The sequence below is a fragment of the Eublepharis macularius genome, chromosome 8, assembly GCF_028583425.1.
Source record: "Eublepharis macularius isolate TG4126 chromosome 8, MPM_Emac_v1.0, whole genome shotgun sequence".
Classification (NCBI taxonomy): Eukaryota; Metazoa; Chordata; class Lepidosauria; order Squamata; family Eublepharidae; genus Eublepharis; species Eublepharis macularius.
In genome coordinates, this window is record NC_072797.1 from 69,066,179 (window position 1) to 69,078,406 (window position 12,228).

General features: G+C 42.6%; 1 protein-coding gene across 2 annotated transcripts in view; it reads right to left on the reverse strand.

Annotated features, from left to right (window-relative positions):
- MCC (MCC regulator of WNT signaling pathway) overlaps positions 1-12,228 on the reverse strand; it is a 301,701-nt gene that overhangs the window by 84,930 nt on the left and 204,543 nt on the right. For both annotated transcript variants that reach the window (XM_054987477.1, XM_054987478.1), the window contains one exon: positions 7,722-7,864. In XM_054987477.1, coding sequence (XP_054843452.1) covers positions 7,722-7,864 — 143 coding nt within the window. The remainder of the gene's footprint in view (positions 1-7,721; positions 7,865-12,228) is intronic.

Here is a 12,228-nt window from a genome sequence, read left to right on the forward strand (position 1 = left end):
TATTGGCCTGGCTGGATCAGGCTCTTCTGTCTCTTTCTGGCTGCAGGGGATCTTCAAAATTCTGAGAACTTTTGGGAAAATGTTTGAAAACTCATCCTGGAGGAAGAGATATGTCTGCATTTTCATCATCAGATGCTCTTCCACCTGTCCCTCCACTCTGGGAGAAGATGAATCAGAGAGCTATGAGACTTCTGAACTTGTCTATTAGGGTACTAGGGCACCTGGGGGCCTTATGGGTCTGAGACTCTGTGCTCTTAGAGAGGAAACGGTTAGAGAGCATTCCCTCTCCTCTACCCTGGCTCTCCTATCAGATCTGGATTGGGAGTCGCTCCTGCATTTACACCTCTCTTTTATCTACTTGTACCTCTAACTTAACTGAGAGTTGGTTCTGAAGATCTGCCAAAACTGCTGACACAGAAGCACTGAGTTCTTCTGCATCTCTCCTTTATTCCAGTTTAGGAGGCTGGAATAAGCATTCCCCCCGCCCCGCCGAGAGGTCAGGTACTGGTATTTCCATGCCTCTCAGAGCGGGGGGAACAGCTTGGTGCAGAGTTTGGGGAAGAAGATGAATCAAGGTCTGGGCCTGCATCCTTAGGAGTCTCAGGATCTGAAAGGCCCCACAAATTTCTGCTAACCACCTTTTTTAAAAATTCAAAATCCTCAGACAGAGGTTGGCTTCCACCTCCTACCTCTTTCCTGCTTCACAAGAACCCTAAGAAGAGATTTTGGGTCCTCAGAAGACTTGTGTGGTCTTCATCTCCTTTTACCAGTTTCCAGATGGCTGTGAAAGAATGCAGAGATGGCTCTCACTGCCACAGCTGCCAATGCTCTGGACAGTCCTGCTTGGGGTGCTGGGGTGACTGGGGCAGCTCTTGGCTATGGGTGGAGTCCTGACGGCTGATCCTATCCTCAACAAGAGAACCTTGGAAGTTTGTGCATGAGGAGAGGGGAGTTTGACCCCGCTAGAGTTGAGCCTGCCAACTGGGCCACTGGAAGAACCCAATGGCAGTCCACTGAGAAAGGGAAAAGGCCAAAGAGGTAGGAGAAAAAGGAGTTGAGGTTCTCTTTAACGAGCACAGCATGTGACTGTCTGTCTCCTGCCTAAACAGGGCTGTAATTGGGAGATCAGGGAAGAAACTCTCCCAACAGGAGTCCACCAAAAAGGACAGTGACCCTGCCTGCCTCCAGGGAGGAGCTTCTTCCCATTGGTTGAGAATTCTCCCATCCTCGAACACCAGAGAATAGTCATTTTACATGGGTTAATTCAGTGTAATAGTTTACGAAAAATCTTAAAAGATCAGATGGGTCAATTAATAGATAAAATATTGTTTGGCGCATTTCTTAGTGTTTAGAGACTTTGGTGATGGAAGGAATAAGAATGCTAATGATAATGATTTGGTCTGTTTATATTAATTTTATATTTCCTCTCCAACAACTTGTATTTCTTTTCCATCTAAGAGCATGTAGGCATTTGCTAATGTATATTATCAGATCAAAGGTCTTTCACATCTAATATAAACTTTTCTATTGATAAATATAAAGAAATTTCATAGTAATGCACTGCTGCTAGTGATTCACTGGATGGGTGGTAAAACTTATACAGTGAGCTATGTGAATCCTGTATACATGCAAGCATTATAAATATGCCTCCTTGCAAATATCAGCAAGGAATGTGTGTCTGCACAGACAGAACTCAACGAACAACAGTTACAGGTGAGTGCAACACTGTTTTTGTTGTTGTTCATCTGTGCAGCCCCACATTGGGAGTATAGCAAGCTACTCACCGATGGGGGTAGGTGTAAGGAGATCTTAAGCAAACAATGACTGTAAAACTGCATTTCCCACAGCAGCATCAGATCTGGAGCCTGTATCGACTGCATAGTGCCTTATAAAGGTGTCCACATACAACTATGTCACAGCCTGGCAGATATCCGGCAGCGGTGTCCCATGAAGGAAGGCTGCTGAAGATGAACAGGAACGTGCTGAATGTGCCCTGACTGTTCCAGGGCCCTGTGTGTTTGCTGTGAAGGAACACTTCTTGATGGCTGCTACTATCCACCTGGCTACAAACTGGTAACCCCTTACGTATGCCTGCATAGCAAATGAAAAGTGATTTGGATCTTCAGAATGTCTTTGTTCTGTGCAGGTAGTATAATAAAGCTCTTTTTATGTCTAGAGTGTGTAACGCTTTCACAGTGTCTGATGTGGGGTCGGGGGAAAAAACATCCATTTGATTTAGATGGAATCGAGACACCACCTTAGGAACAAACTGGAGGCTAGGATACAGAATAGCCTTATTTGGGTAGAACTGTAAAAAAAGGGGGGGTCTACTCATAGTGCGGCTAGCTCTCCCACCCTCCTCAAGGAAGTAACAGCTATAAGGAATGCCACCTTCCAGGATAGGAAAGATATTGGGCATTGTGCCATAGGTTCAGACGGGGAAAACATCAATTGGGCCAAGACTAAAGACAAGTTCCATTGAGGAACTGGAGCACTCCTAAGAGAGAAAGTGCAGAGAGCCCCTTTTAGGAATTGTTTAGATGCTGGATGGGAGAATAAGGTCTTACCATCCACCTGTTCATGGAAGGCAGATATTGCGGCTAGATGAACCTTGATAGAGGAGGTTGATAAACCTTTGTGTAAAAGGGAGAGTAGGTAATCAAGTACTGCAGGTATTGTGCAGGAGAAGGGGGATAACCCTCTCTCTCCTACCCACTTAGTGAAAGAATTCCACATCAGTGCATAGGAGAACCTGGTAGAGGGTTTCCTTGCATTTAACAATATTTGGGTCACCTTGTTAGAACAGGGCATCACTCTGGGTGTAGTAGCCATGCTGTGAAGTTGAGCGTAGTGACATTGTGGTGTAGAACCTGCCCCTTGCACAACAGACCTGGCATACGACAAGAGGTGGTGTTGCCGAGGTAGAGCGGTGCCGGTCCTTATGATATGGGGTAGAAGCAGGTCGCTTCAGGTGTTTCGTTTCAGCTTTGGACTTCTTAGGGACCGGTTCTGAAGCAGCCCGTTCCGATTGGTTTGAGTCAGGGGAGTGGTGCTTCGATAAGCCCATCCTTTTACCTTTCAGTTCCACATCAGCTCCCGCAGCTGCCGGATCCAATCGGCTCGGAACCAGGTGCTGTTTCGGAGACTCATATGACATTGTCTTTGGAACCGAGAGCTCAGAGCGGGTAGTTGGATCCAAAGCAGCTGAAGGCTTCGCTACTGGTCCTGACGATCCCGCCAACACCATCTCCCATAGGGCTGCCTTAAGATGAGCCGCCTGATCACTACATGCCTTAGGTGTAAACTTTTGGCAGTGGTGGCAACTGGCGACATTATGAGACTCACCCAAGCACAAAAAGCATAAGGAGTGTTCATCTGTATGTGTCATCCTTGTGTTGCAATGAGTGCACTTTCTGAACAAAGCTTTCTGCGCCATTGTAAAGATGGTTCGAACAGAGAAAAACTTATTTTTTTTTTGTAACACTAACAATAACAGCTATGACTATACTACGGGACTATATACGAACTAACAAACTGACCAACAACTAACTAACGCTAAAATACACTTTAAAAAGCTGGAGCAGAGCAAGAGCAAGGCAATCTCTCTCACCGGCGGCAAGTAGAGAACTGAACGGGCACTCGGCGTCTCTGCGCAGATCAGGCGGGAATTCCACACATGCGCAGGAGGCCTGGAGCACCCCTTCAGAGCTTTAGAGCTAGAAATCTCTCTCCGGAGCAGGTTTGCGCAACTGCAGCCCCAATGTGGGGCTGCACAGATGAATGACAATGAACAACCAGTGCACTTCCCTACCATTTCCCATTTCACCCCTTAAGTTCTGTTTTTTTCTCTCTCTGCTTCTCCTCCTTCATTGTCAACTACAATTACCTAGTTAAAAATCACTAAACCCTTTAACTCCCTAACAACTGCAAATAGAAGACACTATGTAAATTAGTTATATTTGTATAATCATGCCAACAAATACTAAATCAATGCTAATTTACAGCAGGTCCTGGAATTGGAAAGTTTCTATCTGGAGAGTGTGACTAGGACTATTATGTGCATAGAGGAGGCCAGGATGAAGGGAAACCGAAACGAGCAACTCTAAGCTGGCGGGCTCGTTGCCACCTACCTGGAGATCCAGAGGGATCCTATCAGGCTCTTCTGATATTGCTGTGTTTGAACACTTACCTTATACTGACCATCCTATTGGCATCACCACACATTTGGAGTGTGAGGACACGAGGAAGAATCATTCCAAGAACTGTCATTACTCCAGCAAATTTGTATAGGAAGTTATAGAATTATCATTGTCTCTTTGCAGCTATTACGGGACATATGTGTGTATTTATGTAATTGTATATGTACACATTGTAAATATTTGACTGATTGTATATCTTTTATTCACATGGTGAGCAAGACACGAATAATAAGATTTTGAGTAAATAATTTATTGGTTTATTGGGTTCCTAGGGCATCTTGCCCTTGGTGGTAATTGGCTTTGTTGGGACCCTTTTCTCTTTTTGTGGCTGTTGGTTGTTATACATATATGAGTGCAGCCACAGCGCCCTGGGCCACTTGCAGGGTAGGTGTATTCAGCAAATTGGGGAGCAGGTCAGACTTCGTGCCCCTTTTCACTCCAAGAATTCTACAGACAAGTGGAGAACAGTTACAGCTAGCTTTACTCAGTTTTAGCATTCCTATGCTTCCTGCTCCAGCTCCAAGGAGGTAGGTCTCCTCACTCCTCCTTTCAAGAAAACTCTCCACACCCTCACTATTCTGTCCATACCAGGCGGTGCCTGACTACGGCCTTTAATGCTCTCCCCAACATCTGGACCTGCCCTGGGCTCTGGCCTAGATCTCACTTTCCTTCGACCTCCAGGCTCATCTTAGCTCTGAAGGCATGACCTCCCCACCAACTGTCATTGCTACCACCACTCAGCTTCACCCATGGAATGGTTCCTGGCCAGACTCTGCTCACTAGCTTATCCCGCCACAGTCCCGGGGTTAGCTTTTCAAGCACTTCTCCATGCTACTGATGCCCTTCTTCCCACAGCTCCATATCAGGAAAGGGGAGTCTGCAGGCCTTCCGCGCTACAGTATATTTCTGCTTTTCTAAGGAATACTTAGTTTCTTTTAATTTTCAATAAAATCATGCAGTTTTTACTGAAGTGAAGAAGGTCCTAGATCTGATCAGCACCAACATGGAAGACCTCTAGGGAACCCTATATATACTACCTGAAGTAGCTACCTGAAGAGAACTTTAAAAGGGTTAATCAGTTTCATCTCAAAGGATCGATGCCATTATTGAGGGGCCAAATAAAGATGATGAGGGAAACCCCCCCAAATACTACTATGTAATATTGAAGACACAGAATAAAAATAGCTACCTTGAGTGTGAGGGGAGAAGTTGGAATAGAAACGTTTTAATTAAATTTGCATCAGTGACATATTTTTGCTGTACAGAATATTGTTCTGGTATGGATGAACTGTTCCCAAGTTCCATTTTGTGGTGAATGCACAAGAAGAATAGAATATCAAAAGCTAAATGGATTTCCTAAACATTTTACTGCAACTCAGGCCATGTCTGCAGAGCTGGAAAATTCAGTTCTATTTTCTGCAGTTTTGATTTTCATTGATCATAGCACATTGCCCTTCCAGTGACCGATCCTTCAGTCCGTATCTAATACTTTCCTATTCTCCCATATCTGTGCAATGGCTTATGGTGAAAAAGGGGCTGCCTAGACATAAACTGTTTGTCCAACTCTCTTCAAGACAGACCTTTATTTTATTTTTCCTCTCTTTCACAAGCATAGCTTTGCTGCACATTCACATGAAACAAAGCAAAAAAGGCAAACAAAGCTGAAAACACACCAAGCAATACACAGAAGTATATTCTACCTGTTCGCTGCATAGTGAAGTGGTGGAGATACACAAGTCGTTTTAAAGTCACACAGTTCTGATCAGATATGCATTACGGGTGCCTCTACTGCAGACAAGGCTTTTGATACAGCTAGACTACTAACAGAGACCACAACAGAAATGTTCTCCCCATTCCTCAACAAAATTAGACCACCAAATCATGTGTCACTTAAACTCTAGAGGCTATTTTTTATGTACTGGTGGTGTAAGAATAATTTATGTCTCATTAAAAGTTAGCCAATGCTCATAGAAGTTTTGACATCTATCATGCAGGCCTGACACTCAATTATCTGCAGCTGCAGCTCACAGTTCTTAAGAACTACTTTTGTTATGGTCCCACAACAGATGAGCTTTTGCAAGCAACTGTATCATCAGTGGGATGAGACAATTAGAAATGACGGTTGGCTTAACCTTTGAACCACTGCAACATCAGCTGCATCAGAATCACTGTCAGGACACAATGCAACATCTGGAGCTATATGTGTAGCCATATACATATTGTTGTTCCTCAAAGAGGCTAAATAAATCTAAAAGATTTCAAGAAACTGTTAAAAAGGTAGCTTATTATAGTTAATTTCAGAAAGAATAAAACTGGCCTATAAAACAACAGGCCACTCCTGAACCTGTCACTTTTTGCAGAAACATTTTTTTAAAAGGTAGAAATATTAGAGAACAGAAATCACGTAGGTGTTCCAGGCTTTCAAATCTGGTCAAATAATATAGTTTGGAGAACAAAGGCACATGAAAATCAATAGGTAAGCACAGGAATTATTTGCGACACTTTTTTTCCTGACTAGTCCTCTTCGAGAGTGACATATGAATTGGCTCTCTACTCCAATACGACCAACAGTTAGTTACACTAACACATTTCTTTTGCTCATTTGGAAGACTGCATTTCTGGTATGTGACTAGCCACACTATTTCTCATCACCTAAATTACCCTGCCTCGATCATAAATGAAACCATCAATGTTGTAATAATTCAAGGGGTTGGGTATTGGAAGTGGACTGAATCAACAATGAACAGAAGTTAGCAGAAACACCAGAGATTCATTCTTAAGAACAAGCATCATCGTGTAGGCCACATCTAAATACTCCACCCTATCCCTTTGAGGCTAGAGCAAATATCTTAACTTCAAACCAGGTCAGGACACACTTGTTGACCTGTCACAAATTCCATCACAATGATTTGACCAACCACTAGTTAAAGGACATGGAGATGAAATTACAACGCTGTGACTTAAAATTAATGTTGTTATTATTTCTGGCTGGTTTGAAGCACTCTTAATTTACAATGCACCAGTTTTTTTCATGGAAAGTCACTTGTAGTTATATGTATTCTGACAAGAGCACAGGATAACTAGTCTAAATGTTTTCATCCTAACCGATTTGGATACAATTTATTTGTTTGTTTGTTTAAAGTGTTTATATCCTGCCTTTCTCAAGTATAGCTCATGGCCTTACTGGAATTACTAGAATGGTTTAAAGCCCCAGAATGCTTCATATCGAGTAATTTTGGTCTGTAGGCAAAAGTGACATGAAAACCATAGCATAGAGCATGTTTGGCTAAGGGAAGAGAATCACTGGGAAAGAGGGCGATACTAGCTGGTGAACTGGTAAAACTAAGCAGCTGGGAGTTGCAGCAGCATAGGGGTGTAGGAATCAGAGGATATAACTCAATGAAAAAATTTAAAGGGGAGATGCGTGATTATCCGGTATGTTTAAAAGAGGTTACAATTTTATTTTATGGCAGTTGAGAAGCACTGGTATCTGGGTACCAGAGTTCATGAGAATCACTGTACCTGATTGTAGTTCCTTGTAGTCGATCAATTTTTTTATTTAACTCTGCGATAATGCTGTGGAGCTCTGTGATTCGTTCTTCATAGCGAAGTGTTGTCCGCTCTTGTACATCTTCGTGCTCTCTCATTAGGTGAGACTGTTCACACTAAAACAGTGGAATAAAGAATTACAAAGGAAGAGTATGGGCATTGCACTATTGGCTACATAGAAATTAGAGCAAAGCAATGTGTCAGCTTCCCAGTTCCCATTCATAAAACTTAACAGCAGATTTTGACTACAAAAAGAAAGAGGCCTAAAATATGGCTTAGCAGGAAGTTTTTCAGATATTTGAATTACATTTAACTGGGATGATGTTTAGCACATACACTGCAAGTAGTTTCGCTTTTTGCAATGGTCTTGTGCTTTGGTCAGCTCTGTATTGTTGGTGAAAATGGCAACAAAAATTCTCCAAAATAAAGTACTCTCATTCTATAGTCTCACACTGCCTTTATTACAATAATATTTATTTCATTTGGCTACTTAAATCCTGCTTTCTCCCCAATGGGATCCAAGTAGCTTACAAATTGATCTCCTCCCTCTATTTTATTCTAACAACAATCACCTTATGAGGTAAGTTAGGCTGTGAGAGGTTGACTGGCCTGCAATTGTCTAGTGAACTTCCATGTCAGAGTGAGCATTTGAACCTGGGTCTCCCAGATCCTAATCAGATACTCTTAACTACTACATCATGAAGATTTCAATGCAGATTTCAGTATGCAGCCTCAACAAAGAAAACAAAAGCACCTTCAGTTTAATGTAGGGCCACTAGTCTGATTTCATTTAAATTTCAGAATAATTTCAACTAATTCTAAACAAACATTGTTCAAGTCAAACCACTTTATTAAGGCAGCAGGTCTGCAACAAACCTGAGAACAGGAGCAACCTGGAAAATGCCAAGCATTCTCATGGTTAGAGTATCTAGAGCAGTGATCGCCAGCATGGTGCCCACTATCTTCCCCTTGCTTCTTCCTCATAATCTCTCTTCATCAAAGCAAGGAGCTAACCCTTGTTTTCCCCCAGGAAAGAAGAAATATCCTGTGGAAAGTACATCTTCCTGCAGTCTGCAATTGCTGTATTATCACCTATTATCACATGAAAGGATCAGAATCTGACAGATTTGATTAGTTAGTTTACATCTAGAAGTAAGTTTTGATTCCTATTTTTTCTGACACCAGAGCACTTTAGAAGACTTGAAATAGAAAAACATTAAAAAGCTGGAATAGTTCTGAGGCCTGAGTTCAACTCTCCACTTACCTGAAATTTTCAGTGGGTGACCTTGAGCCAGCGTCCCGCTCTCAAAGAATTCTTGAGAGGACAGAATGCAGAAAGGAGAATTATATACACTACCCTAATCTTCATAGAGGAAGGGTTAAATAAAAATGTAAAAGGCAGGCAGACACAAGCACTCCATTGTGTGTTAGAATCTGTTCTTCAGCTTGAGACTGTAGCAATTAATAGCCTCACCATCAGGTGTCACTTTGACAGATTACCTGGAAAGGGAGACGGTGACATGGGTGTTGCCTTGAACTTGACAACACAGGCTCTGCAGATATAGGATCTGTCTATTTCAGCGCACTCTCTCTCTCAGAGAGCTATGTCTCTCTTTTCCAGTATGTAAAGAGCTTTTCTAAACAGTCTCTCCTGTAAATAAAGCAGATGTTCCCTGGACTAGAAAGGAGGACATCAGTGCTCCATAGCCCAATCAGAGGAACTTTCTTGCTAGGATGTCTGCAGAAATTGCACAACCAATCAACCTAACAGAATCCAGGACTGTACCTGTCCATTTGCAGTGGACACAGAGACTTTGTTGATGTTTCTTCTGATCTTTTTAGTGTCCTGAAATTAAATGCTAAGATCACCTCTAAGTCAGTGATGCGCCCTTCTTTTCCACTTTTCCACGAAGGCTAATATTGTAAGGGTAGTTTTGATGGGTGGGAGGATATCTGCTTCTCTGCAGAGGGAACCTGAAATTTAAGTTCAAGAGATGCTTGAAGATAATATTGGTCTCGTCTAATATGGGCCAGCAGCACATCTGAGGAAAGTATCATAAGTCTCCTGTTCAGATTATCTAGGTCTTCTTTCATAACTTCAGCATCAAAATGTTTTGAAGTGCTTCTTTTTATACAAAATTTCCTATGATACACTCTGGTGCTCATGCATACTGGCTCTATTTTTCATCAAAGCCATATAATCAAATCTCCAGCTCTGCATCATTTTCCTCCTTGTAACTGAAACTGTATTCCAGATAGGTTTGAGCGTAACAATTATTTTCTGACAATAAATAAAAACTCTACCAAATTTCATCTCTCTAAGCTGTGCACTGAAGAAATGAATATTGTTTATCTTGACTGCAGATATATGGATTGGTGCTAATGGATTTTAGCCATCTTGTGCTCTCTCAAATCAAACAGCCCACATTTTTCAAAATAAACCTTATCTGTTGACAGACATATACAGCAAACACAACAGACTATAAATGAGTGAAGGCATCAAATGCTGGGAAAAGGAGTAAGCTCAGACCGCAAATCTATGTATTCCCGCCCCCCACCCCCCAGTCACTTCTGAATCCAGGCTGCTGACAGCCCAGATAGAGTGAAAACAGAAACAAACACTATTGAACTGTGAAAGACAAGCTGGCTCAGGGTCACCCAGGAAGTTTCGTGGCAAAGGGAGGATCTGAACTCAGATCTCCCAGCTTTTAGTCCAACCCATTAACCACTGTACCTACTATCATATATTCAGATGGTAGCAATAGATAATTTGCTGCTTTACACATACAAAATTGAGGTCAGATGTCTTAACTTCATTGCCATGATGCAACCTCAGGATTAACTGCAATTAATAACAGGTAAGTAAAAGGTAAAAGACTGGCAACAGTGATACCTAGACTAGAAAAATGCTTGTAAATGCTGGCAGCTGGACAGGAAAAAAACACCCTATTTCCAGTCAACACCTATGGAGATAAGGATACAGAGATATAAATTCCGTAACATGGAAATTCAGGCTTTATGCCATTTTAAGTCTTATTTCCTACACAAAAAGGTACTTGTAAAAACTCAGAGCAGTAAAATTATTAAGTAAGAAATACAGTAAGAGAAACTATATTAGGCACTGAATGATCATCAATGTACGTATCTATCCTCAACATGGCAAAATCTGTGGATATTTAAATCCAGAGACTGGAGTAATGAAAAGATGAGATAGACCTTTCTAGAAATGTGAAAAGCCCCAGGCTTGCAGAAAAATCTGAAATCTAATAAAAATACATATTTAAAAATAATATAATATAAGCAGTACCTGTACCTTTAAGAAACAGATGCCTTCCGTACTGGCCATTGTGGAGTTGAAAAGCAACCACAACAGTATTACCAGTTGGAGCATTGGTTTCTGTCAGTAAAAGGCAGAGGGAGGGGACAGGGCCCTTTACAGGGCTAATTTGGTCTCTGAGGAACGACTCATTAGGCAAGGTGTGGCAGCACCATCAGCCAACCTGATAACATGTGAATTCCATGACTCACCCAGGCCCAGACTAATGTTCATCAGCAACCACCCTATGAAAGCCAGCTTGGTATAGTAGTTACTATTTCATACTATGACCTGCGACAACCAGGTTCAAACTCTTACTCTGCCATGAAATCTTTCTGAATTACCTTCCGAGCTAGGCTTACCAGTTCTCTGCTGGGGGGGGGGGAGAATCCCTCAGCCTCTACCCCCCACACACACACCTCTCACCTAGATAGCACGGGGGGAGGGGAATGTGCAGTGATGCGGGGAGGGGGGAGGTTAGGATGAAGGTGTGACTGGCTGAAGTAGGGTTGCCAAGTCCCTTGGGGGCCAAACCATATGATGGGGGGCATGGGGGAGAGTTGAATGGAGGGGTGCTCCAGAGCACACTTCCACTTTGTGCGTGTGCAAGCTAAGTACCTCCCCACTCGACTCTTTCACACCCATCCCCCGGGTTGGCCCTCAGGGACCTGGCAACCCTATCTCAATCAGTCACACCTTCAGGCTAACCAACCTCACAGGGTTGTTGCAAAGACAACATGGAGCTGAATGATGTAAGCAGCTTTGGGTTCACACTGCAGAGAAAAACGGTGTGTAAAAGTAGTAAAAATAATATACGTCACTGAAGATGAGGGAAAGATAAAATATAGGTTGGTCAGCAGGTGGGAAGAAGAGAAGGAAGCACAGGAAGGTGAGGAGGGAATGAGAAAGTATTGTTGGGAGGGGGATGTGGGAAATGGAGGTACCTCTTGCAAGTCCCACTGTGTAACTGGGCCTGGCTTGGCAGCTGGCACTGCAAATCAGCCAGATTTTCTCAGGGAGAGGCTGCCAGGGGTAGGGAGGAAGGAAAAACTAAGTTTTTTGGGGGGAGGGTTAAAGGTCGGTTGGCTGGTGGGTGAGAAGTAGGCAGGAAAAAGGAAGAGACTATAGGAAGTAAAATTAAAAAGAGTCCAGTAGCACCTTTAA